Raw genomic sequence first — 26,573 nt, 5'->3', positions numbered from 1 at the left:
GTACAAATCAGAATAAGTGAAGGCTCTTAACACCGATCCCTGGAGAACATCACTTTTCACTTGTTACCAGTCTGAGAAATGCCTCTGTGTCTTCTCTGTTTCCTTTCTTTAATTCAATGTCTACTCCATGCTGACAAGGACCCATGAATACCAAACATTTCTAATTTGCTAACTGACCTGCCATGTGCCACTGTATCAAATGCTTTCTGAAAGCCCAAATACACAACATCCACAGCACTACCCTCATCCACTACCTTTGTTACCTCATCAATTAAATTTGTCAAACATGACCTGCCCTTGACAAAGCCATGTTGACTGTCTAGTGTTAACTTATTTCACTCAAAGTGCATATTTACTTTACAATGTACAATGGTCTCTAATAGTTTTCCCACTACTGATGTTGAGCTGACAGGTCTGCGGTTTCCTGGGTTATCCTTTGCCCTTTTGTAAACAACTGTGTCACATTTCTGGTTGCAGCATCGGCGCAAGCGGGAGCTTGGACCAAGGGCCTGTTGGGAAGCCGCTATATAACTGATCATTTTGTAAACCTGAGACCCTACCCCTTGTAGGGCCTCCCACCCATCCACCTCCTCTAACCTTATACACCAGGGACAAATCAAGGTAAGCTTCTCTTTTTTTAAACTTTCTGTTTAGGGGATTAGCAGGGATGGCAGTGCAGGTAGAGGAATATTCCTCCTGCATGATGTATGAAGTGAGGGATGCCATTAGTGTCCCATCCAAATACATCTGCAGGAAGTGCACCCAACTCTTGCTCCTCCAAAACCGCGTTAGGGAACTGGAGCGGGAGCTGGATGAACTTCAGATCATTCGGGAGGCAGAGTCAGTGATAGACAAGAGTTCCAGGGAAGTAGTTACTCCTAAGCGTGAAGAAAGCTGGGTAACTGTTAGAAGGAGGAAAAAGCAGTCAGTGCAGAGATCCCGTGTGGTTGTTCCCCTGAAAAACAAGTATACCGTTTTGGATACTATTGGGGGGGGGGGGGGGGGGGCGACTTACCAGGGGCATGCAGTAGGGTGCAGGTCTCTGGCACAGAGTCTGTCCCTCTTGCACAGAAGGGAAGGGGGTATAGGAAGAGAGTGATAGTCATTGGGGACTCAATAGTTAGAGGGACTGATAGAAGGTTTGCCGGGAACGAAAGAGACTCACGATTGGTGCATTGCCTCCCAGGTGCCAGGGTCCATGATGTCTCGGATCGGGTCTTTGGGGTCCTGAAGGGAGAGGGTGACCAGCCCCAAGTCGTGGTCCACATGGGCACCAACGACATAGGTAGAAAGAGGGATAGGGATGTCAGGCAGGATTTCAGGGAGCTAGGGTGGAAGTTGAGAGCTAGAACAAACAGAGTGGTCATCTCTGGTTTGTTACCCGTGCCACGTGATAGCGAGGCAAAGAACAGGGAGAGATTTCAGCTGAACACCCGGCTGCAGGGATGGTGCAGGAGGGAGGACTTCAGGCACATGGACAATTGGGGCTCATTCTGGGGAAGGTGGGAACTCTCCAAACAGGATGGTCTCCACTTGAACCGGAGGGGCACTAATATCCTGGGTGGCAAATTTGCTAGTGCTATTCGGGTGGATTTAAACTAGCTCAGAAGGGGGATGGGAAACTGAGGCGTAGTCCTAGTACACAGGAGAATGAGCGTAGGGAGGACATGGTCAGGACCTCACCGTCACAGGAGTGTGCTGGCAGACAACAAGTTGGATTGAAGTGTGTCTACTTTAATGCCAGGAGAATCCAGAATAAGTAAGGTGAGCTTGCAGCTTGGATAGGTACCTGGGACTTTGGTGTTGTGGCTATTTTGGAGACATGGATAGAGCAGGGTCAGGAATGGATGTTGCAGGTTCCAGGACTTAGATCTTTCATAAAGGTCAGGGAAGGTGGTAAAAGAGGGGGAGGTGTGGCTTTGTTGGACATGGACTGAGGTTGCCGAGGAAGCTTTATTGACTGAGTCAGTATGGGTGCAAGTTAAGAACAGCAAGGGGGCAGTCACCTCACTGGGGGTTTTCTACAACCCCCAAATAGCAGCAGGGAGATCGAAGAACTCATTGGCCGGCAGATTGTTGAAAAGTGCAAACGTAGCAGGGTTGTTGTTATGGGTGACTTCAACTTTCCCAATATAGATTGGAACCTCCTTAGTGCAGATGGTTTGCGTGGAGCCGCTTTTGTCAGGTGTGTTCAGGAGGGTTTCCTTACTCAGTACGTGGACAGGCCAATGAGGGGAGAGGCCATTTTGGATTTGGTGCTTGGCAATGAGCCCGGACAGGTGTCTGATCTCGTGGTGGGAGAACACTTTGGCGACAGTGACCACAACAGCCTCACATTTACCACAGCCATGGAGAGGGAAAGGAGCAGTTACCAGGGGAGGATATTTAACTGGGGAAAAGGAAACTATGACGCTATCAGACAGGCGTTCGGAAGTACAGGTTGGGAGCAATTGTTCTATACAAAGGGCACAACAGACATGTGGAGGCTGTTTAAGGAGCAGTTGTTGCGAGTGATGTGTAAATTTGTTCCTCTGAGACAGGTAAGAAGGGGTACGATTAAGGAGCCTTGGATGACGGGTACAGAGGTGCTTCTTGCAAAAACAAAAAGGCAGTGTACATAAGGTGGAGGAAGCAAGGGTCTAGCACAGCTTTAGAGGATTACAGGCTTGCTCGGAAGGAGCTCAAAAGTGGACTGAGGAGGGTCAGGAGGGGGCACAAAAAAGGCTTGGCAGGAAGGATAAGGGAGAACCCAAAGGCATTTTACTCATACGTGAGGAATAAAAGAATGATCAGGGAGAAGGTAGGGCCGATAGCGGAGGGAACTTCTGCGTGGAATCTGAGCAGCTAGGGGAAGCCCTAAATGAGTTTTTTGCTTCGGTTTTCACTAAGTAAAGGGACCTTGTTGTGAATGAGAACTTTGAGGAGCAGGAAAACAGGCTTGAACAGATCAAGATTGAGGAACTTGATGTGCTGGAAATTTTGGCAAACATTAAGATTGATAAGTCCCCAGGGCCAGACCAGATTTATCCTAGATTGCTCCGGGAGGTGAGAAAGGAGGTTACTAAGCCGCTGGCGAAGATCTTTGCTTCCTCACTCTCCACGGGAGTCGTACCGGAAGATTGGAGGGAGGCAAATGTTTTTCCTCTTTTCAAGAAAGGGAATAGGGAAATCCCTGGAAATTACAGGCCAGTCAGTCTTACGTCTATGGTCAGCAAGGTTTTGGAAAGAATTCTGAGGGATAGGATTTATGACTATTTGGAAAAGCATAGCTTGATTAAAGGGAGTCAGCATGGCTTTGTGAGGGGCAGGTCATGCCTTACAAATCTTATTGAGTTCTTTGAGGAAGTCACGAGACAGGTTGAGGAGGGTCAAGCAGTGGATGTGGTGTACATGGACTTCAGCAAGGCATTTGATAAGGTTCCCCACCGCAGGCTCATTCAGAAAGTCAGGAGGTATGGGATACAGGGTGATTTGGCTGTCTGCATTCAGAATTGGTTGGCTGACAGGAGGCAGAGAGTGGTTGTAGATGGTAAGTATTCTGCCTGGAGATCAGTGCTGAGTGGTGTTCCACAGGGCTCTGTTCTTGGGCCTCTGCTCTTTGTAGTTTTTATAAATGACTTGGATGAGGAGGTTGAGGGGTGGGTTAGTATGTTTGCTGATGACACTAAGGTTGGAGGTGCCATTGATGGTATCGAGGGCTATTGCAGGCTTCAGTGAGACATTGACAGAACGCAGAGCTGGGCTGAGAAATGCCAGATGGAGTTCAATCTGGATAAATGTGAAGTGATGCATTTTGGAAGGTCGAACTTAAATGCTAAATATAGGATTAAAGGCAGGATTCTCGGCAGTGTGGAGGAACAGCGGGATCTTGGTGTTCAAGTGCATAGCCCCCTCAAAGTTGCCACCCAGGTGGATAAGGTTGTTAAGAAAGCATATGGTGATTTGGCTTTCATTAACAGGAGGATCAAGTGTAAGAGCCGTGAGGTTATGCTGCGGCTCTACAAAACCCTGGAGAGAACACACTTGGAATATTGTGTCCAGTTCTGGTCGCCCTATTATAGGAAAGATGTGGAGGCTTTGGAGAGAGTGCAAAGGAGGTTTACCAGGATGCTGCCTTGACTGAAGGGCTTGTCTTATGAGGAGTGGTTGATTGAGCTCGGACTTTTCTCTCTGGAGAGAAGGAGTAAGAGAGGTAACCTGATCGAGGTGTACAAGGTAATGAGAGGCATGGATAGAGTCAATAGCCAGAGACTTTCCCCCAGGGCAGGATTGACTGCCACGAGGGGTCATAGTTTTATGGTGTTAGGAGGAAAGTATAGGGGAGATGTCAGAGGGAGGTTCTTCACCCAGAGAGTTGTGAGCGCATGGAATAGCTTACTAGTGGTAGTCGTGGAAGCGGAGTCATTAATGAGATTTAAGCGACTGCTGGACATGCACATGGACAGCAGTGAATTGAGGGGAATGTAGGTTATCTTATTTTATTTTTGGATTAGGATTATTCCACGGCACAACATCATGGGCCGAAGGGCCTGTACTGTGCTGTACTGTTCTATTTGCAATCCATCAGTCCAAAGGACTGATCCGGTGTTCAGACAGACCTGGAAAATTTTTCTCAATGGCTCCGCAATTTGCACCCTTACCTCGCTCAGCAATCTGGGATGCACTGCACCTGGGCCTGGTGACTTGTCTGCCTGCAATGCTGCCAGTCTTTTTAGTGCCTTTTTGTTATCAATCACTATACTACTCAGTTGTTTAGCACCTACGTTTTCAACTCGGCCATTATCACGATCTTCTACATGGAACATTACAGCGCAGTACAGGCTCTTCGGCCCTCAATGTTGCGCCGACCTGTGAAACCAGTCTGAAGCCCATCTAACCTACATTATTCCATTATCATCCATATGTTTATCCAACGACCATTTAAATGCCCTTGAAGTTTTCAAGTCTACTACTGTTGCAGGCAGGGCATTCAACGCCCTTACTACCTGGAGTAAAGAATCTACCTCTGACATCTGTCCTATATCTATCACCCCTCAATTTAAAGCTACGTCCCCTCGTGCTAGCCATTTCTATCCGAGGAAAAAGGTTCTCACTGTCCACCCAATCTAATCCTCTGATCATCTTGTATGTCTCTATTAAGTCTCTTCTTACCCTTCTCTCTAATGAAAAGTCCCTCAGCCTAGCCTCAAAAGACCTTCCATCCATTCCAGGCAACATCCTGGTAAATCTCCTCTGCACCCTTTCCAATGCTTCCACATCCTTCCTGGAATGTGGTGACCAGAACTGGACCCAACACTCCAAGTGCGGCCCCACTAGAATTTTGTACAGCTGCAACATGACTTCGTGCCTCCGAAACTCAATCCCTCTACCAATAGAACCTAACACACTGTACGCCTTCTTAACAACCCTATCAACCTGGGTGGCAATTTTCAGGGATCTATACACATGGACACCAAGATCTCTCTGCTCATCCACACTACCAAGAATCTTATCATTAGCCCAGTACTTTGTATTCCTGTTACTCCTTCCAATGGAATCACCTCATACTTTTCCGCATTAAGCTCTACTTGCCACCTCTCAGCTCAGCTCTTCAGCTTATCTATGTCCCTCTGTAACCTGCAATATTCTTCCGCACTACCTACAACTCCACCAACTTTAGTATCATTCGCAAATTTACTGACCCATCCTTCTATGCCCTCATCCAGGTCATTTATAAAATGAAACAGCAGTGGCCCCAAAACAGATCCCTGCTGTACACCACTAGTAGCTGAACTCCAGGATGAACATTTCCCATCAACCACCACCCTCTGTCTTCTTCCAGCTAGCCAATTTCTGATCCAAACCGCTAAACCACCCTCAATCCCATGCCTCCAAATTTTCTGCAATAGCCTACCGTGGGGAACCTTATCAAATGCTTTACTGAAATCCATATACACCACATCAACCGCTTTACCTTCATCCACTTGTTAGGTCACCTTCTCAAAGAACTCAGTAAGGTTTGTGAGGCACAACCTACCCTTCACAAAACCGTGCTGACGATCCCTAATCAAATTATTCCTTTCTAGATGATTATAAATCCTATTGCTTATAAACGTTTCCAACACTTTACCCACAACTGAAGTAAGGCTCACTGGTCTATAATTACTAGGGTTGTCTCTATTCCCCTTCTTGAACAAGGGGACAACATTTGCTATCGTCCAGTCTCCTGGCACTATTCCTGTAGACAATGATGGCATAAAAGATCAAAGCCAAAGGCTCTGCAATCTCCTCCCTAGCTTCCCAGAGAATCCTAGGATGGGTCCCATCTGTCCCAGGGGACTTACTTATTTTCACATTTTCCAGAGTTGCCAACACCTTCTCCTTATGAACCTCAATCCCATCTAGTCTAATAGCCTGTATCTCAGTATTCTCCTCAACAATATTGTCTTTTTCCTTTGTGAATACTGACGAAAAATATTCATTTAGTGCCTCTCGTATCTCTTCAGACTCCATGCACAATTTCCCACTACTAGTTTTGACTGGCCCTTATCTTACTCTAGTCTTTCTTTTATTCCTGACATACCTATAGAAAGCTTTAGGATTTTCCTTGATCCCACCTGCCAAAGACTTCTCATGTCCCCTCCTGGCTCTTCTTAACTTTCTCTTTAGGTCCTTCCTGGCTACCTTGTAAACTTCTACTTTGACAAACATAGAAACAAAGTCTTGATTTAGTACCTGTGCGATACCCTTTGTTTCACTGAGCAGTTTACCCTGATTGTTCCCTATGGGCCCCACTCTATCTTTTGCTAATCTTTTACTATCCATATAGTTGAAGAACGGTTTACTGTTTGTTTTAGAAAAGCTTGCCATCCTTCCCTCATGTTTTCTCTTAGCTTACCTTATTTCAGTCTTAGTCTTGCTTCTGTTTTTGAGATACCCTTCTGATTTCTATTGCTCTTATTATTCTGGCGTGTGTTATGTATCTCCCTGGGGGCACGATGGCTGAAGTTTGCATGGCTGCCTCATAGCACCAGGGACCTGGGTTCAATTCCAACCTCAGGCGATTGTCTATGTGGAGTTTGCACATCCTCCCCGTGCCTGTGTGGATTTCCTCTGGGTGTTCTGGTTTTCTCCCACAGTCTAAAGATGTGCAGGTTAGGTAGAATAGCTGTGCTAAACTGTCCCATAGTGTCCAGGGATGTGCAAGCTGGGTGGATCAACCATGGGAAATGCAGGGTTACATGGAAAAGGTAAATGGGTGTGACTGGGTGGGATGGTCTTCAGAGGTGTGGTCTGGATCTGATGGGCCAAATGGGATTCTATGCTTATCCTCTTTATTTTCTCAAGAATATCCTTCGTTATCCAAGGTACCCGAGCTTTGGATGCCTCATTTATTTCTCATGGGCATGTACTTAGCTTGCACCCTATTCATCTGTATTTCCCAAGTCTCTCATTTTCCATCCACTGTTTTATTTATCAAACTGCACTTCTAATCAGCCTGCTCCAGTTCAACTTTTAGACCCTTAAAATCTGCCATTTTAAAGTCTTGGATCTTAATCACTGACATTTTTTTATTCTTCTCCAATTTAATACTCTATCTTAATTAAGATCGCTTTTTCCCCAAATGCTCCTTGGCTAGCCTCATTTCCGAGGACCAGATTCAGCACAGCTTCGTCCATTATAGGACTGGAAATGCACTGCTCCAAAAGGTTCTCCTGCACATATGGCAGGAATACACGCCGTTCTATACCCCATATTCTACCTTTTTCTTGGTCTACCCTAGGGTAAGTGAAATCACCAAGTGTTCCATCCCTACTTGTCCTGCAGGTTTCCATAATCTGCCTACAAATGCTCTCTTCTACTTCCTCCCCAATTATTTGGAGGTCAATATTAAATACCCAAACAGGTCACGACTCCTACCTGTTTCTCACCACCAAACATAAAAATTCTAATTCAGGAACTACATTTTATTAAAAGGCAATGATACTACCTTTGACCAAGACACCTACGCCATCTCCTTTTTTAAAAATCTACCCAGCTTCTACTAAAATCTAGGGACGTTAAGTAACAAGCATGTATACTTATAACCGGGGATGTTAAGTAATAAATCCTGCTCTGGCTTCAGACACTTTTTGGTCAATGCTACTATGTCATATCCCACTAGAGCAGTTTCAGCTTCCAATTCCCCAATCTTGTTTACTATACTCCGTGCATTTACACATGTACAATTTAACATTGCCCTTTCCTCTTTCTTCTTCATTGGGAGGCAACCATTTCCTTGTTCATAAGCCTTTCCTCACTTTCTTTTCCCCATTCCAATCTTCACTTTTGGCCTCACTAGTTCTTCCAAAACTAGGCCCATTGGTTAATGCACTCCCATGCCTTACAAGTTTAAATCCATCCCCACTACTTTCCCTATCCTACCAGGGAGGAAACTGTGCTGGATCTGGTCCTAGTCCTATTGTGAAAGAAATAGTGTAAAGTGCTATATAAATGTAAGTTCTTTCTGTTAATCTCATATGTTAATCTTGAAGATTTATATGTGTATATAGCAGAGATCAGAAGTACTGCCAATTCAAAATGCAATTGAAGCTTGTAAACATGATTACATTCTCACCATAATCTTTAATGAGGCAGACATCAAAAGTGAACTCTCTCATTTCTGACAGGTGTAGTCATTCCTAAATTCTTGCTATATATGCAGCTCTACAAGTTGCAGAGCTCTACAACACTGCCAAACTTGCAAATGTTAAGTTAGCTGTGATGTGATGACAAACTATTGCGCACTGCGTTAACAGTCCTCTGCTGAGTGACATAGGAACAAATTAGTTTTGGCTGAAACTGAAAGCATTACCAACTGGATACCCGGTGTTTGCAATATCTCCATGTAGCCAAGACTGAGTCTCAGCTCCTTCACTGGATGATAAAGCACCAGATCTAAATGCGTGCATATGACAGTCTTATCTTCTAAGGGCTGTTGTACCACAGACCACATAGTCTAAGGTAACAGATGCCATGAACCGTTACATACGGTTTCTCATTTAATAAGTTTTTTTTGGCTAATTAGCTAAGTAATTCAAGTACCTGTGTGAAAAATAAGGTTGTTATTAACTATATACATTTAAAACAACAGAAGTGACTGAACTCCTATCTGCGGTCACCTTTTTCTCAGATTTCCAAACCTTGGAGAAAACAAGCATTGTACTTCTGATACTTAATTATTTTAAGGATTTTTTTACTATCTTGGAGTATGACTGTCACTTTCAATTTGTCAGCCAAAACATGACCACATGTGAATCAATAAGTTTTTCTCAATGTAATTTGTCAAAGTTCTTTGTTAACACCACCTCAGGATAATCAGCCACTTGTTACTGTGACTGCTGCTGGGGGTTAAAAGTGGTTTGCATTAGCTTGCCTATTCAAAAGAATTTCAAATGATACAAACGAAGTAGTGTTTCACTGTGATAGGATGTACATTTCTTCTGAGATGCCTTCAATGAACTGGAGGACAAGAAGCATTTTCAGAGTATTGATTTAAAGGTATGCCTGCATGTGCTTCAGAATGATTTGAGACCAGCCATTACCTACTTAGATTGGAAAATGGACTACAGGGTGCATTGGGCATGTTATGAAGATGTGACTTCAGCACTTTTACTTTAACAAATGACCTCTCTATAGGAGTGACTGTGTCACCTTATTTCACCAGCAGAAAAGCAGTGTTCAGATGCTGAAATTTAAAGAGCTAATGCAAGGTGACAAACAAGTTTTTCATCAATCTAAATACCTTGGAGTAACTGAAAATCGTACAAAGCTGCACAATGCACCAGTACTTTGTTAAGGGCTTGGACAATGAAAAGGAAGATGGTACGGATGTGAACTGTAGATTACATTTTGAAGGCAAGTATTACTGAGGTATGAATACACATAAGATGCAAAGAATGAGGTGGAAGACATTCGGAGGAATTCCTCACTAAAAAAGGCAACATCTTACAGTATGGTATCTTTGGGCCATCCATCAAGTTAAAAACAGATAGTTTCCTTTCCTGACTCCCATTAAATATGAAGCAGAAAACTGACATCAGTGTGCATCCTTTGGCTCAACAAGCAATTGCTTCACACAATGTTGTAGAGGATCAGAATGTGGTATAAAATCAAAGTGTCACTTGAGGCAACAGATACTTTCTGTAGTAAATCACAGTTCAGTGCATTGGATCTTTTACCTTTACCCAAGAGGCATTGTCTCTGTTTAACATGTTATCCAAAATGGATACCTTGGTCAGAACAGCAGTCCTTCAGAACTGCAAGTGTCAAGACAGATTAAGTTTCAAACTGTGTAGCTGCTCAACCTAAACCTGGCTGACAGAACAAGAAAAATAATTACAAGGATAGAAGAACCCTGGAAAACATTTTTGTACTGAAGCAATGGACTGGAGTGGGATGCAGCTGAATTAATGAAAGTTTATGCGAGTAAGAAAGGGCACTAAAAGGGCCTGTCTCTACAACTAACCAATAAAAGGATTTGCCACTGATATATCTCAGCTGGTAATCCCTTGGAATGGAGACAGCATGCCCAAGGTTGGGGAAAACAAATGGTTTAGCAAAACCCATCTATCTTCTTTTACCTGTAGGAGACAGGAAAGGGCAGGCTGGTGCATCAGGACAATGAAGTGGCAGTATAGCTGGCTTTCTAATTTCACTTGCTGATGTGCTTATTTTTGGTCTAATAACTGGAGGAAAATCCATACAACAGTTAAGTAGTGATTCCTAAATAGTTGTAGCGCTGAGGTAAATAGAATTGTGAGGTATGAAGTGGGGGTGAAGGAAGAAGTGTAGAGAAAAAAACCATTTTGTTTCAACTAAAAATGATAACCGAAAAACATTCAAATAAGGAACTGACTAAGGTTTGCAGAAACGACCAGAACAGTAGAGACGTATTTTGCTGTGGGCTTTAGGCTGTTTAGATTGTAAAATCTGTATGCAAGTGCATGACATTTCCACCGCTGCAGTTAGGCACATACCTTTCTCCTCATCTGGTACAAAGATCCACAAGACAGGAACTCTGGTTTCATTTCGGATCAGCAATTCAACATCTGAGCACTACTTTCTGAAGGATGGGGGTGGGGATGTGGTTGAACTCTTTGCAGTCTTATGTTTGATTTTACTTTGCACATAAAAGAATTTCACTCTGGTATCAAAACCACTCTCAATCTAAATTTGCAACTGGATTATTGCATTTCCAAACCTGTATTTGGACCCTTTTAGTTTTAGTTAGTAATAACTTTACAAGCTATTACCAGGACACAAGAGTACACAGCAACAACTGACTTTTAACCAATTTGTAATGAGTTTCCACACTATGATATACAGTCTTTGTCACTAATTAAAATTGAATGTCACAAAACAATGTACTTTAATGGAGCATGCTCTAAAATGATTATGTGTGTGAAGAACTAATTTGGTTAATTTTAAAATGGAGCTGAGTGAACTAAAGCATAGGCTGGTATAGTATAGCAGCACTGATCAACTAGAGACAGTGATTTTTTTTAATGTAATGCATTACAGCCAATGTCAAGGTAAAATTTAGCTAAGTAAGCGTATGAAATTCTAGTACAATAGTACCTGCAATGCTCCATTTCGGCTGAAGGATGACACACATTGCATTAGTCGGCTCATTTCTTCAGTGACAGCTTCGATAATTCGTGAAAGAACCCTTGGGACAAGTTCCTTAGAAATTGTGAACACCTGTAAATTCACAAAAATATTTTGTTGAAATAGGATGTTAGCTTATTTAATGCCATCGTGATCATCTTTTTTCTTTGAGAATCTAAACTTCCAAATACCAATTGAAAAATACTGAGCAGCAGCAAGGTAATGTATGCAGTTCCTTTAACTGCAATTGTACAATTCATGTACAATTGTGCTAAGTTATCATCTTAAATTCCAGCCTTTATATATCCATATTTTCTTTACCATTATCAGACATATCTCCATATTAGCAATGAACTGGTCGCTAGTCTCTGTCCCATTCACCCTTTCAACTATCATAACCCATTCATTACTGCATCTGCTTTCAGAAAGTCTGTTCACATGTGAACAAGGTTCTTGCCATCCATGAGCTTATTGTGTATACTTGTATTGATATCACTGCTAATTATCCATCAAGGCCAAGGTTGATGACAGCTTTCCCTTAAACAAAGTCTTCTTATCTAGCTGTGACTTCCACATGCCTCACACAAACTGCCATGGTGGCTGTGTTGATCTTATTGACAAATTACATCAGTGTTTGCTTCCCCAATCCTCTAGAACATTCTTCTCTCTCTCTCTCTCTCTCTCTCTCTCGCTGTCTGTTCTATCTCTCAAACCTTATTTAAAATCCTTATTCTATACTGCCATTAATTTGCGTGCACCTTCCTCTTTCAGTCTCTACAGTCAGAAACTTTTCTTTTTCAACCTGCATCCAAGCCATCATGTATCCTCTCCTAACTTCACTGCGCTCTGACAATCTCTCATTTCATATAATGCCTCCTAATTCACCCTCTTGATTTTGACATCTTGACATTCCTTCACTACGCCCATTGCACCAATCCCAGATAAAGCCAATTCCCCAACCATTTCCCTGTATCTTTCATCCTGTATCTCTTCTCCTCTTCCAACCAAAATTCACCTCTGTATTAATCACCGATTTCCTTTGAGTGAATTAGTATTACCTCTTCTCAATCCTAAATCCTTACCCTCTACGTTGCCTGCAGGAAATATATTTTCTCTGCATCTCGTCTATCCAGCCTCCTAGATTTTAGATATTTCAATAAGGTCCAGGTGCTGTCTTGCCAAGACTCTGTACAGGTGCAGCAAAACATCATGCCTCTGACCTCATGTTGAAATGAAGGCAAATGTAACATTTGGCTTCCTACTTGTTGCATATGCTGGTCTACTTTCATTGACTGGTGTACAAGAACACCCAGGCCTCTTTGTACATCCACATTTCTCAATACATCACGCTTTAAAGTTGCAATAGCACTTTCAAATGTGGTCTCCTATTCATCATGGCTTGTCTGTTGCCACCAATCTGTTCAATTATGCCTTCATCTCCATCTCTGATACCCTTGGCCCTATTAAAATCTTTATTCCTTCTTATGCTGGGGAGGTCAAAATAGAACCAGGTGAGGATAGCCCCATGTAGCATCCAATGAAATGCATTTTAAGGCTTCAGGAACAAGATCTCAGTTTCAATTAGGCAGTTCACAGTCTTCTGTACTCGATGAGTTGCACAACTTTAAAACTTAGCCATTTCTTCTTTTTTTATTTATTTTTTTTATGGCGGCTATTCACAATGACTCTGCTTTCCTCATTTACATCTTCTCTGGACACATCTTTTGTTTCTTTCCTTGACCCATTAGCATCTCCTTTGCCTGCACCATCACTCCAACCATCAAACTTCTCTTACCCCCCCATGCATCCATCTTCCCCTTTGCTCTTCTCCCCATACACTCAACTTGCCATGCCTCTTTACTTGCAAACAACCTACTAAATGCCTGTCATTTACTCATATGATGGAAGGGTATTAACCTGATATGATGACTCTGTTTATAGAAACATAGAAATCAGACGCAGGGGTAGACCTTTCAGCTCCTCAATCCTGCTCCGCCATCCAATATGATCATGGCTGATCCACTATTTCAATGCCATATTCCCACTTTCTCCCCACATCTCTTGATGTCTTTGATCATTTTAAGATTTTAATCTCTTTCTTGAATATATCCACTGCCTTCTGTGATAGGGATTTCCTTTGAGTGAATTAGTATTACCTCTTCTCAATCCTAAATCCTTACCCTCTACATTGCCTGCAGGAAATATATTTTCCCTGCATCTCGTCTATCCAGCCTCCTAGATTTTAGATATTTCAATAAGATCTATTTCATCCATTTGAACTCCAGTGATTATAGGCCCAGACAAACCAATATCTCCTCATAGGACAGTGTGCCATCCCCAGTATCAACCTGCTGGACCTCCACTACATTTCATCTATGTTAAGTATATTCTTTGTAAGGTAGCATGGCCAAAACTGCATGCTATTCTCCAGGTGCTGTCTTGCCAAGACTCCGTACAAGTGCAGCAAAACATCATGCCTCTGAGCTCACATGTTGAAATGAAGGCAAATGTAACATTTGGCTTCCTAATTGCTTGTTGCATTTGCTAGTCTACTTTCATTGACTGGTGTACAAGAATACCCAGGCCTCTTTGTACATCCACATTTCTCAATACATCACGCTTTAAATAATACGCTTCCTCTCTGTTTTTCATACCAAAGTGTATAACTTCACATTTATCCACATTGTACTACATCTTCAGCGTGTTTGCCCACTCATTCAACTTGGCCAAATCATCTTAAAACCTGTTTGCATCCTCCTCACAGCTCAAAATCCCACTCAGTTTGGTGTTATTAGCAAACTTGGAAATATTGTATTTGGTTTCCTCACCCAGATCACTTACAAATATTGTGAATAGCTAGGTACGAAGCAGTGATTTTTATGGAACTTTGTTCATCTCTGTCTGCCCATTGGAAAAGGACGCATTTATTCATTTATTCCCATACTCTGTTTCCTGTCCGTCATGCAATTGTTGATCCATGCCAATGGATTACTTCCTACTGCATGTGCTTTTACTGTGCCCACAAGCCTCATATGAGGGACCTTATTAAAAGTCTTCTTAAAATCCAAATACACCCCCTCCCCTAATTCTCCCTTACGTACGTTATTAGTTACATCCACAAAAAACTCCAGTCAATTTGTTAAGCATAATTTGCCTTTTATAAACCACATGCTGGCTTTGTCCAGCCCCATTAAAACTTTTCAAGTGTTGTGTTATCGCATCCTCTATAATAACTGTAGCATTTTCCTCACTATTGATGTTGAGTTAACTGGTCTGCAGTTCTGTTTTTTTTTCCTGTCGCTTTCTTTCAAAAAGCAGGGTTACATTTGCCACATTTCAAACTGTAGGAAGCACTCCAGATTCTACTGAATTTTGAAAGATTACCACTAATGCATCCAAAATTTCCCCAGATACTTCCTTTGGTACTCTGGAATACACATAGTCAGGATATAACCTCATTAATTTCTCCAGATCCATTTTCTTATTGATTTCTTTCAATGCTGTACGCTTGCCAGACTCTTGGTTCCCTGGTTCTCTCTCCACAGATCCTGTCCGACCTGCCGAGTATTTCCAGCACTTATGTTTCTTATTTAGGCCTCACACCTGCCTCACACATCACCCAGCATGTGAAGGGATCATCCGCAGGCATTCAGGCAGGTAGATCCATTACTTGGGTGAGGTCTATCCTCTTTAATTCTATCCTGTCAGGAATTAGAAGTAGCATTTGATTTCTGTTGCTGAAATTACAAAGCTGCATTTTTGATATATCAAAAAGGTCATATAAATTCATTGTTGAAAGTATCCTGTCCCACAAGAGTGAAAGCTACAGCTTACGTGATTAAATTTCTAAAACATTTGAAATTCAGATATTATCTGGTGGATATCAGGCTACCAGAGTTTCTCCAAGATTCTTTACATTTGTTTCAGATTTCCAGCATCCCCCAATAGTTCGTATTCAGACTTCCTGCATTCCCAATATATTCTCTTTGTAGTTAATAGATGCGCTGATCCACACCCATTTTTCACATTTAAGTTTAAGTTTCCGAGGACAACTGTAAAGAGGAGAAATAACTCTGATAAAATGTGCAAACCTCCAGGGTTCATGGTTTACGTGATAACACAAATGAGAAATAAGGAGCTGAGGATGGAGAAAATTGCTCCTAACTGAATCCATCTAATCCAAAGGACATTTCACTGCTTATGGTCACCCAGCCAATGTAACGTCTATCACTCTGGAATAATTTGCGATGCTGATGAGATGCAATGGCATGGTTCTGTCTTCACAAACCTGACTGCACAAGTTGCTTCTGAACTTGCTACAGCACAAATATGAAGAGCTTACAACCAAAGTGAAGATGGTAGCAATGAAAACTAATTTGAAGTCCTTACCTCTGCATGCACAGCAATAATGTTCACTAAAGCTTCCTTTAAGTAAGTTCTGACACCTAAAAAAATTGAAAGAAACAATGTATATAACATCAATTGTATTAGATTTTTTATAAAAGAAAAATCATGCTTACCTGAATTAATTTCCATTACCGCATTAAAATTCCAGTTTAACTGAGTTAAGCCCAGTTTAGTTGTTACGAGGATAAAGATCTTGGCCTGGATCTTTCAAGGAACAACATACCTGTTGGTTTCTGAAATCTGGCTTGATCAGAAAAGAGGGGCGGGGGTTGGGGGAGCAAACGCAAGAGATAGCAAGAGAGAAAGTGGGAGACAGAGTGAGAGACAACGAGCTAGAGTGGGACAGGGCGAGCAAGACAGCCCGTTTTTTTAAAAACACCATTTATCACTGTCTGGAAAGTTTACATGGCCAGGGTGAGTGCTGATAATAAATGAGTGCACAAAATCTCAAAGAGACTCCTGGATAAATTTCTGTGAATGCGTAATGTGGGCAAGATAGGCAGGCTAGCAAATGAGTTTGTGGTTGCGAGCAGTGATCAAGCATTGGGGTTAGTCAGGTAAGGTAGTTGGTTTGTTGGGAAGGAAAGTGCAGTTCAAAGGGACAGTCACAGTGTTCTAGGGGTATTAAGGATAATCAGTGGGTGCAGTAGGGGAGCTTACCTAGGTGATCTCAAGGAATAGTCAAGGTTCAGTGTGAATGATTGTGGAGGTCAGTTGTGTAGTTTAGGTTTCTCCTGTCTACCATTTCTGGGTGGCTATCCATATTAGTAGATCAGAACTGTCTAAGTCCTTGACTCTACAGAGCAAGAAACAATAGTGAGGGTATCAGAAGCAGGGGAACTGCCTATCAAATGTTTAAACTTCCTGGGCAATTCCCACAGACCTCAGCAGTCCAACAGTTTTGCAGGGTCCTAACGTTCACCCTGAGCCATGTGTCCAGTTTCCAACAATCCAGTAATTTGGGCCCTTCCCTTTCGCCTCGCCATGCACGCAAGTTTCTGTCCACTAATGGCATTGCATTGCCTTCTTAGCAACCCACTATGAAGCATAAAGATTGGTTCTCAGTGGAGATTCTGTTTAATATTTTTCACCCATACAATACAGAAACACCGGCACACATCACGATTTGAAACAGCAAATCTGTTTTTATAGCAACAAAAGAATTTCTGAACAGGGATAAACCAAGGTGCATCTGGTTTGCTGTTTATTATTCTAGTATTTGCATGATATGAGAATAACAGGAGGTGGTGAAAAGTCATTGCAATCAATCATTACAAAAAAGTAGTCTATAACAGACCAAATAATGACACGAGGAAAACCCCAGAAGTACAGAGCTTATTTCTCATTTGCTGGATTCCATTAATGCCATTTATTTTTCTAGCAATTTCAGTCGTTATTATGCCCCTTTTTCCTTCAAAGGGAACAAACTCAATTCTTTAATCTTTGAGGAGTCAAATGATGAGGACCAGAGAAGGGATGAATCAAGGCAACTTTCTGATTTAATGCCTATAAGTACATAAAAGATTTTTTGGTTACATTTATGATACAACAGGGCAATATTTAGATTTGTAACAACTGATTACTTGAACCATGGGTATTTAAGGTTGGTTTGTAGCCAGTTTGAGACAAAATTTTATCAATGCTGCTTCTAATTATGAAATGAGGTACAGTCATTAACACTCAACTGAAAAACCAAAGCTTGGAAATCGAACCTCTAAAAGTCAGGTTAAAGCTACAAAACCTAAAAGCAAAGAGGAAGATGATGGAATGGTTACTGTAGAAAAGATTATTGAAAGCTTAAATTTTTGCTTTTATTACATATAGGTTTTTGTAGTGAAGCTACCCATTACTGAATAAATATTACCATATTCTAACAATTGACTGAATCAGCATCCCTTTAAAGTATAATGTGAAACAATGTGTTCAAATTGTATCTTTTAAGACACCTAAAACACTGGTTGCTGCACCAGACATTCCAATGGTAGGTTTTACAAGATTGAAGGGAACACAGGACGTAATTATCAGACCTCGAATGACTGAATGATTTTACTGCTTTGTGTATTTTACAGTGAGAAAATGAGAAAAATAAAGTGAAAAGCTTCTCCACTGTCGCCATGATTTGGCGCCATTTTGAATAATTTAAAAGAAGAGATATAGCTGAGAGAGATATCATCAGTCCTGCGCCAGGTCATCATCAACAACGCCTGTAATGCCATCCTTCCTCCACAGCCTCGCTGCAGTCTAGTCCAGGCCCAACCAACGTTGGGGGTGCTATTCTTCAGGTGCTATCTTTTGCCACTTGGCCTATCTTGCTGACCTTGCCTCTGCCGATGTAGCAGCTGCCGATTCCGATGCCATGTTCAGGCATACCATGGAAAAGTAAGTAAGTAAGGGCTCTCCTTAAAGTCTTGTAAATTCCTCTCACCATGCAGGCATGACTTGGACTACTAAGAAGAAAGAATACAAGGAGTACCTAAGTCAGCAATGATATGAAATATGAAAGTGGGGTAGAATGAGTCACACGGTACATATTATTGGACACAGTGTCATATCCTCAGAGATATGCAACATGAAAATGAACAAGAGCAGCTGTAGGATCTTCACACTGAATGATGGTCTGAATGCGTTATAAGCCTTACCATCTGTAGTCGTCTTTGGTTACATCAGTCAGAGATCAATTCTCTGTTTTATTCATTATTGTAAATTTACTATGGAGCTATAATTGAAAAGAAGGAATACATAAATATTCAATGAGGGATAGACTTCAGTACTGGTTCTGATACCCAAAAGTACAAGGACTCCGTTCAGCCACAGAATAAATGCACTTCAGTTAGATTAAACATGGAGTGTCCTGTTTTTATGGTTTCATTTCACAGGAAATACAGTGAATAAAAAATGATGAAAACAGCAATCGCAATCAGTTTCTGTTCCCATAAGTATGGAATGGCAGTTTCCCATTTCCTTACTGTGAGAGTTAACCTGCAGTTCCTATTTCTGTACTTATTAAATATTTAGCAATAATTAAGAACGTTATGAACTTAGTCTCCTGCTTTATTTGGAAGTAACAGGGGGCTGCAGGTTCCTTTTTGGCGAAATGTCATTTCTGGGACTTTCATGGAGGGTTTCCCAACAAGGCTTTCTATGACTTTGCATTCACAATCTTTTGCTGCTCACTTAATTAATTATACATTCAGGTCAAACAACATCTTTCTCATTCAAACACATGACAGCTAAGGCGGAGGTACTTGTCATTGTCAGGGCTTTTCAGCACTCACGCTTTGGGCACTATATTTTAACACGAACACTTTCTCACGCTATGTCAGATCCTACCCTTATATTTGGAACTCCCCCTGTTCCATTATCATTATCTCCTCTGTATTCCAGCACTATGCCACCAATTTCCACTCAGGATTCTCATTTTCTCCAACACAACATAGGCTGCCTCCGATAACTCTCCTTGAACTTTACTATTCAAATCCCTGGGACTGACTGTGGCCCACTCCCTAGACTGACTTGTAAGAACAGCCTTACACTCTAGAGGCATCTGCCAGAGTTCTCTGACTGACTCACCTGTACCACGCAGGCTGGTTGGATTTGACTCCCATGACTGTCTGTGACCCAATCCCTAGACTAGGCAAACATGAATTGCAACCTCCTGGACCGAGGTTGAACAATGTCCTTGTATGGCAGCACCTCCTGACTCTAGTCCTTCTTCACTCAACTGTACTCCCCATACTCTTTCAGACATGACCATTTGGCTGAAGCTCATGCAACGTGTTTGCTGTGTTAGCTACTAGTACATGCTGTAGATGTAATTTTTGGTGTAGCACAGTGCCGTACACCAACATGTTCACCCCAATAACTGAAAATGCTGGTAATCATGGCAAACTGCATGGCTTTCTATCTGCCCTAATGGTCAAGGCAATGCCGAGATGCTGTGGGCAATCCAATTAAATACAAAGAGAGTGAACAAAAAGAAAATAAGCTACAAACTCTGAGATGCATCCTGTGCAGATGCATGAAATGGGTGTGTATCCAAGCTCAGAGAGAAACCTGACAGAAGCATTACAATGTAACGTGTCATGGATCTCCAAAGTGTCGTGAAGTGCCAAGATCAGCCGTGATAATGTGACGAGGCTAGTGTTTGCTGATGCCAACTTTGACAGACTTAGTGTGAAAGTAGTTGGTGCCCATGGAGTGTGCCATGAGATGTTGGTGAATGGAGGTCAACATGGGCACTGGAGAGACAACTAGCAAGCTGCATCCACTAGGTAACCACTGACTACAAACTTGAGACTTGGTGCTGTCTAGTTTCTCATCAAATTTGAGACAACTATAAACTGCATAGAAGTAACGCAAGATTAGCTAATAAAGACGTGCAAATAAATGGAATAAGGTCCTTGCCACTTACTAGCAAAGTTCTCAACAAGCTATTGAGACTTTTAGGGGGAAAAATCTGACTTTAAAAAAAAATCAATGTCAAGAATCTGATTTCTTTCACGCGCAATGTATTCTCCAAACTTTCCTGATAACATCCAGGTCAGACATGGGCTGGGAAAAGTCTGACTCAATTCCAAACATGAGACAAGAGTTTGCTACTCAGACCTTTGATCATTTTCCTCCATTCAATAGGATCATGACTGATCTGCCAAAAGCCCTTTAAAAAAGAAAAAAAATTATTAAATGTTCTTAGCTTCCTCTGCTCCAGTGGGGAAAACAGTCTCAAGGTTATCTCTATAATTTCAGATTCTCATCTCTGGTATAATTCTAGCTGTGTTTTATTAATAAGATAAAAGAAGAATTTCCAATCATGTACAACAGATCAACACATCCATCTACTCAGCACAATCAAATAAAATTTTAATCAACTTCTTCACAAACTTACTGCACAACTTAATGTAAAATTATGGGTGTTCTCAGGTTGATCTTGGTGCATTTCATTCACTCTTGTGTAGGTCAGTCTTTGATCTTCATGCAAAACAGTACCTCAGTAATTATGACCACTAAGACAGGATAACTCTGGCAGCCATGTGAACAAGTTCTTGCTGACCAATAGCCTACAGTTCACAAGGAACAAACAGAGTACATAAAGAAGCAACTCATCAAATGGTCAGAGAAAAAGGCAAACCAGACAAACAGAGGCAAACAAAACAGATGAGGGAGGAAAAAAAAACCTGAGTCTTTGAAGGAGTATCAAACTTTATTTTTGTGACTCAGATAAAACAAACTGAGGTTCTGTCTGTTGTATTAGGTGGTGCTAAAGATCCCATGTTCTGAGATGAAGAGGAGCTGGTAGTTTATCCTATTGCTTCAAACACCACCACTAAAAACACATTCTTGAATAATGAGATCCCACTAACAATGAGACAAACTTTACACAAACTGCCTACTTTCCTCCATTGCAAGAAATGATAATTACACCAAATATTCAAGTAGCAAATATATGTAGAGATATAGGCTTATAGTTCCCTCCTCCTATATCAATAATTTGAACCATATTAGATCTCCTAAACAGACAGCAAAGCAGGAACATGCTGTTGAAAATATGAAACTTTCTAGGACCAGAAGGTAGACCACAAGTTATAGATGCATTATTTATTTTTCAGAATTTAGAAAGGATCTCAGTAAAAACCTCTAGACAGCTTACCAGATGATTTGAAAATTCCCAAAGTCTGTTGCATTAGATACTTTGACACTGAGGTATTTAATAATTTCCTCAAACACTATTCAAATGTCCAATACATGATATTTTTTATCTTAAGTGATATCCAATCCAGGCTGTAAAATTTATGGAGTGGAAAATTATGCAGAAAAGACTTGTATGTGGGCTATGTGGAAGTAGGTCTGAAAGATGCATTTCGAGGAAGATAGGGTCATGAAGAAGTAATTTAGAAAAAGGGTTGCCAGAGCAAGATGTATCAGATGCTGAAGACATGGCCACAAAAGGAAGATGGAGTGCACAAGAGGCTAGTCGGAATAATGCACAGCTCTGAGGGTTTCTAGAGCAAAAGGAAATTAGAGATATTGAAGAGCATGATCACAGATTTAAAAACAATGCTACAAATTTGAAATTGGAGGCAATGTGACCACCCCAGCTTTCCTTCCCTCATACGATAGCTGATGTTGTTCATGCGTCTTTTCTCAGGTCCCCTACTACCAACCTATCATCCAAAATAAATAACCCTTGAATGTGCTGTTCTACCTCTTCAAACTTACACTGCACTCTGAAGTTCTTGATTATGCTGTGGCTTCTCAAATCAATGACTACCTTTCCTGGGACACAATGCCTGAATCCCCTCCAATCAGCTTTCTGATCTCATACAGTACCAAAATAACTCTAATCAAATGAAATGAGATTGGTAAACTTTCACTCCTTATCGTTCATGACCTGCCCGCACCCTTCAAAATGGTTGAACACACCATTCTCCTATAATACCTTTCCACTATCATTCAAGTGGGTAGGACCACAGTTATTTAGGACTATTTTCATTCAATTTCATGTAGCTAGAGAATTACCATCAATTCTTTTCACTCCCACTCTTAAACCGTTACCTCTAGTGTTCCTAGGAATCTAAACTTGGGCCCTCATAGTTCTCATCCACATATTGTTCCTCAGCAATATAATATGGAAACAATGCCAATTTCCACTTGTAAACTGATAACACCAACTTCACCATGGCTTACAGCACCCCCTCCATTATATCTAAATTGTCAATCAGCCTGTCTGACACACAGTGCCAGAACAGTGCAGAATTATCCTCCAAATGAAGGCAATTCCATGGTTATTACCACAAATTTCATTCACTAACTACTGATTCCATCAATGCCAATCTTATTAGGCTCCCAGACTCAGTGAAGCCATTGTGTCTTAGCTGAACTGGAAGTAAGCTGCATAAGGAATTCGTGATTGCACAAGAGTCCAGTCAGAGGAATGCAGAGTTCTGAGGGATATGATATTCCTATATTGCTAAGGTAGCCTGGTTCTCCTCTTAGCTTGCCCATCTCTGCTCTATTCGAAGCTCTGCTTCTGTTGAAATCCTCTTCCCATTTTTATTATTCCCAGATTTGGCTATGCCAAATGCACTCCAGGTAGTGCTCTACACTCTGCTTGCTATAAACTTAAGGCCATTCAAAAGTGTGCATGCAAGTCCTAACTGACTGGAAAATCCTTTTCCCCTGCTTACACCAATGCTTGCAGGCCTGCATTGGACATTGGGAAATTAACAATTGAATCATAAATTTGCATTCTTAATTTCAAATCTCTCCATGGCCTTCATTCCCTTTGCTGTAATCTTCTTCAGTTCTACGTCTCTGAGATATCAACACACCTCCACATTTAATCACATCCAATTTTATTTGCTCCACCATTGATGCCTGTGCTGTCAGCAGCCAAGGCCCAAGCTTTAGAATTCCACAAACAAATTTCACTGCCTGTCTACTGCTTTCCTTGAACCTAGCTCTTTGACGAAATGTTTGGGATATCTACACTGATAAATAAATTAAGTGACTGTGGGTCAAATGTCGCGAACGCTCCTGTGGAACACTTTGCAAGGTTTTAGTATGTTGAAGCATTAAATTCCTGATAGCTAGTTAGAGAAAGATGAATCCTAAGCCAATCTTTACTTGGGATCGATTTATTCAGAGTGAAACATTACAGGTACTTAGGTCTTGATTCCACTCAATTTGTGTCAATTAGACAATCTTTATATGTGTTAAAATAACCATTGACTTAATGCCCTCCATTAACTTAACCCTAATTAACAAAAAGTACTAAATATTAAGTTGCACCCTTTCAATCATAACATGTGAATTAAAACAAAAATTAAATTCATATAATTATGAAATCTGGAATAAAATACTTGTCTCAATAGCAATGAAACTACAAGATTATCACAAAAAATCCATCTTGTTCCCTAACTACATTCAAGAGAACAAATCTGTTGGCTTTGAAGGAACACAGCAGGCCAGGCAGCATCAGAGGAGCAGGAAAGTTGACATATTGGGTCAGGACCCTTCTGGACCCAAAACATCAAATTTCCTGCTCCTCTGAAGCTGCCTAGCCTGCTGTATTCGTCCAGCTCCACACTGTTAGCTCTGACTCCAGCATCGACAGTCCTTACTATCTCTAAATCTGTTGGGCTTACCTGGTCTAGTTTACTTGTGAGTTCAGAACTACGGCAATGTGGTTAACTTTTAACTGCCCTCTGAAATAGCATTGTAAGCCTCAGCTGTGTTCATGAAGTCAGCTGATCACCACCTTCACAACTGCAATTATAGGGAAATGTACAATAAATGTTGGCCTAACAAGCCCACATCCTAACAGCAAGTTTTAAAAAAACTCCTCTCATCTCATCTCTGGTTCTTCTGTCATCTTCCTTAAATCTGAGCCCTCTGTTTACTGACAAACACTCGAAACAATTACTGATCACTCAGCAAAATCTTTCATGAGTTTAAATGCCTCTATTTAATTTCAACTTAATCTTTCCTGCTCTAAGAGCATTTACTCCTTCAGCCACTCCCTATAACTTAAATGTGACATTCTTCATTCCATTCTAGCAATCTCTTCTGCACTCTCTTGAATACTTGACATAATTTGAAATGTTTGCAGCAAGAGTTTGACACAATATTTCAGCTGACCTTGAACTGGTGTTTTGTCCGGTTTGAGCATAACTTCCTTGCTTCTGTAGGGGCTACCTGCACCTATAATGCCAAGGACTCCAACATGCTGTCGTTTTTTGGAAAAGAACACAGGTTTCTCAACTTGACCTGCCGTATTCCAAGATAAAGAAACACCCCACCCCTTCCCCTACCCATCACCTCCACCAGTCTATTACTCTGTTCTCTTCAACACTCTATCAATTGTTATCTTTCTTCTCCTCGTTCAAAATGCACCATTTCATATCTCTGCACTAAATTTCATCAATCCTATGCCTGCTTAATTCACCAGTCTAGCTACATTCACGCGAGAATCTGTGACCATCCTCCTCCGCAGGGTGGCTCAGTGGTTAGCACTGCTGTCTCACAGCACCAGGGACCCGGGTTCAATTCTCCCTTGGGAGATGTCTGTTTGGAGTTTGCACATTCTCCCCGTGTCTGCGTGGGTTTCCTCCGGGTGCTCCGGTTTCCTCCCACAGTCCAAAGATGTGCAGGCTAGGTGGATTGGCCATGCTAAATTGCTCCAAGTGTTCATGAATGTGGAGCTTAGGTGGGTTAGAGGGGAATGGGTTGGTGTAAACTTGTTGGGCCAAAGGGCCTGTTTCCACACTGTAGGGATTCTATGCAATGCTTTCCACATTACTTTGAAAGCATAGCTAAAGATATCAAGGTGTAGCAATGTAATGTGCAGCAAAATTAATGATAGTTAAGGTACTTGCGATTTAAATTTTATTGGAAAAATATACATCTTGTCTATAAATTTCCCTGAATGCCACTAGATGGTGCATGAATGACATGAACTAATTTGTCCTTGCTTCTTCTCCTGCTCCATTCTCTCAGGGAAGCATATTGCTTTTGCTTGAGACTGTGGGCCCTGATCTTGCAACAGTAATGACAGCAAAACTGTCAACATTCACGATCATTACTTTTTTGAAACTGACAGCAATATCTGGAATCTGTACATGTGGATTTAAATACAGAGATCCAGAATTTGTTTCTCTACAGGGTGTTGAATTATTGAATGTCCTGCAGACTGCAATCAAGTCTAAGTTCCTGAACTGGTGACAACTTCTCTTTTTAGAGTTCAATATCACTTATCAAAAAAAACCTTGAAACGTTTGACTTTTTAATGTGATGTAATAAGTTAATACTATTGCTGAAATACATCTTTTGTCCTTGAAAAATACTGGAAATTTTTGTATTGTTAATTTTTTTTCCATTCTGTTAAAAATTTCAAATTTATTTCTTTTTCAGATTGGCTTATGTCATTTTAATTTCTAATGTGTATTCCTCAATCATTTATTGCACTCACTGCAAAATTTATAAAAAAAGCAACAATACGTTTTACTTCCAGGCTTGCTGCTTATGAGAACACTTCAATGTAATTAGCCTCTTTGATAAAAATCAATGCTGCTGGGTAATCCTAGACTTGTTCATCAGAATAAACCTAACATCAGGAAAAGGGAAACCCTCACCACAACTGCTACATCATTGTGGGCATCTTTTGATAAGGTCAGTGGCAAGAGGCTTCACTTAACTATTAAATATGAATCATTGTCATGGTCAGGAACACAAGCTTTTCATGCGGAAATTTGAAACTTCACAGATACTAACACAATACAGTAGCACATTAATGTGTATGGCTTGTTTTATCTTAATAGTCCATTTGAATATGCATTTACCTATGATGATTGAAATGTAAACTGAAATCAAATTGAATTTGATTTAAGCAAATATTTTCCATTTCCACATGCTTCTCATTGTCTGCATGACCAACTTCACCATACAGTGACTAAGCAATAATTTTGTTAATGACATTTAAGCTAATTACATTTAAGGGTTTGGGTGCACAAATGCTAAATTAATTGATTAATCACTAATTG

The 26,573-nt window shown here is 41.1% G+C and overlaps 1 protein-coding gene across 4 annotated transcripts in view; it reads right to left on the bottom strand.

Annotated features, from left to right (window-relative positions):
• The window catches only part of exoc2 (exocyst complex component 2), a 288,874-nt gene that overhangs the window by 16,672 nt on the left and 245,629 nt on the right, over nt 1-26,573 (bottom strand). For all 4 annotated transcript variants that reach the window (XM_048560701.2, XM_048560683.2, XM_059652609.1 and 1 more), the window contains exons 24-25: nt 16,018-16,073; nt 11,599-11,721 (exon numbers count right to left, since the gene is read on the bottom strand). In XM_048560701.2, the coding sequence (XP_048416658.2) occupies nt 11,599-11,721; nt 16,018-16,073 (179 nt within the window). The remainder of the gene's footprint in view (nt 1-11,598; nt 11,722-16,017; nt 16,074-26,573) is intronic.

This window comes from Stegostoma tigrinum, chromosome 2 (genome assembly GCF_030684315.1).
Source record: "Stegostoma tigrinum isolate sSteTig4 chromosome 2, sSteTig4.hap1, whole genome shotgun sequence".
NCBI classification, from domain to species: domain Eukaryota; kingdom Metazoa; phylum Chordata; class Chondrichthyes; order Orectolobiformes; family Stegostomatidae; genus Stegostoma; species Stegostoma tigrinum.
The sequence above is the reverse complement of the archived record's forward strand: the minus strand, read 5'-3'. Positions and strand labels throughout refer to the sequence as shown.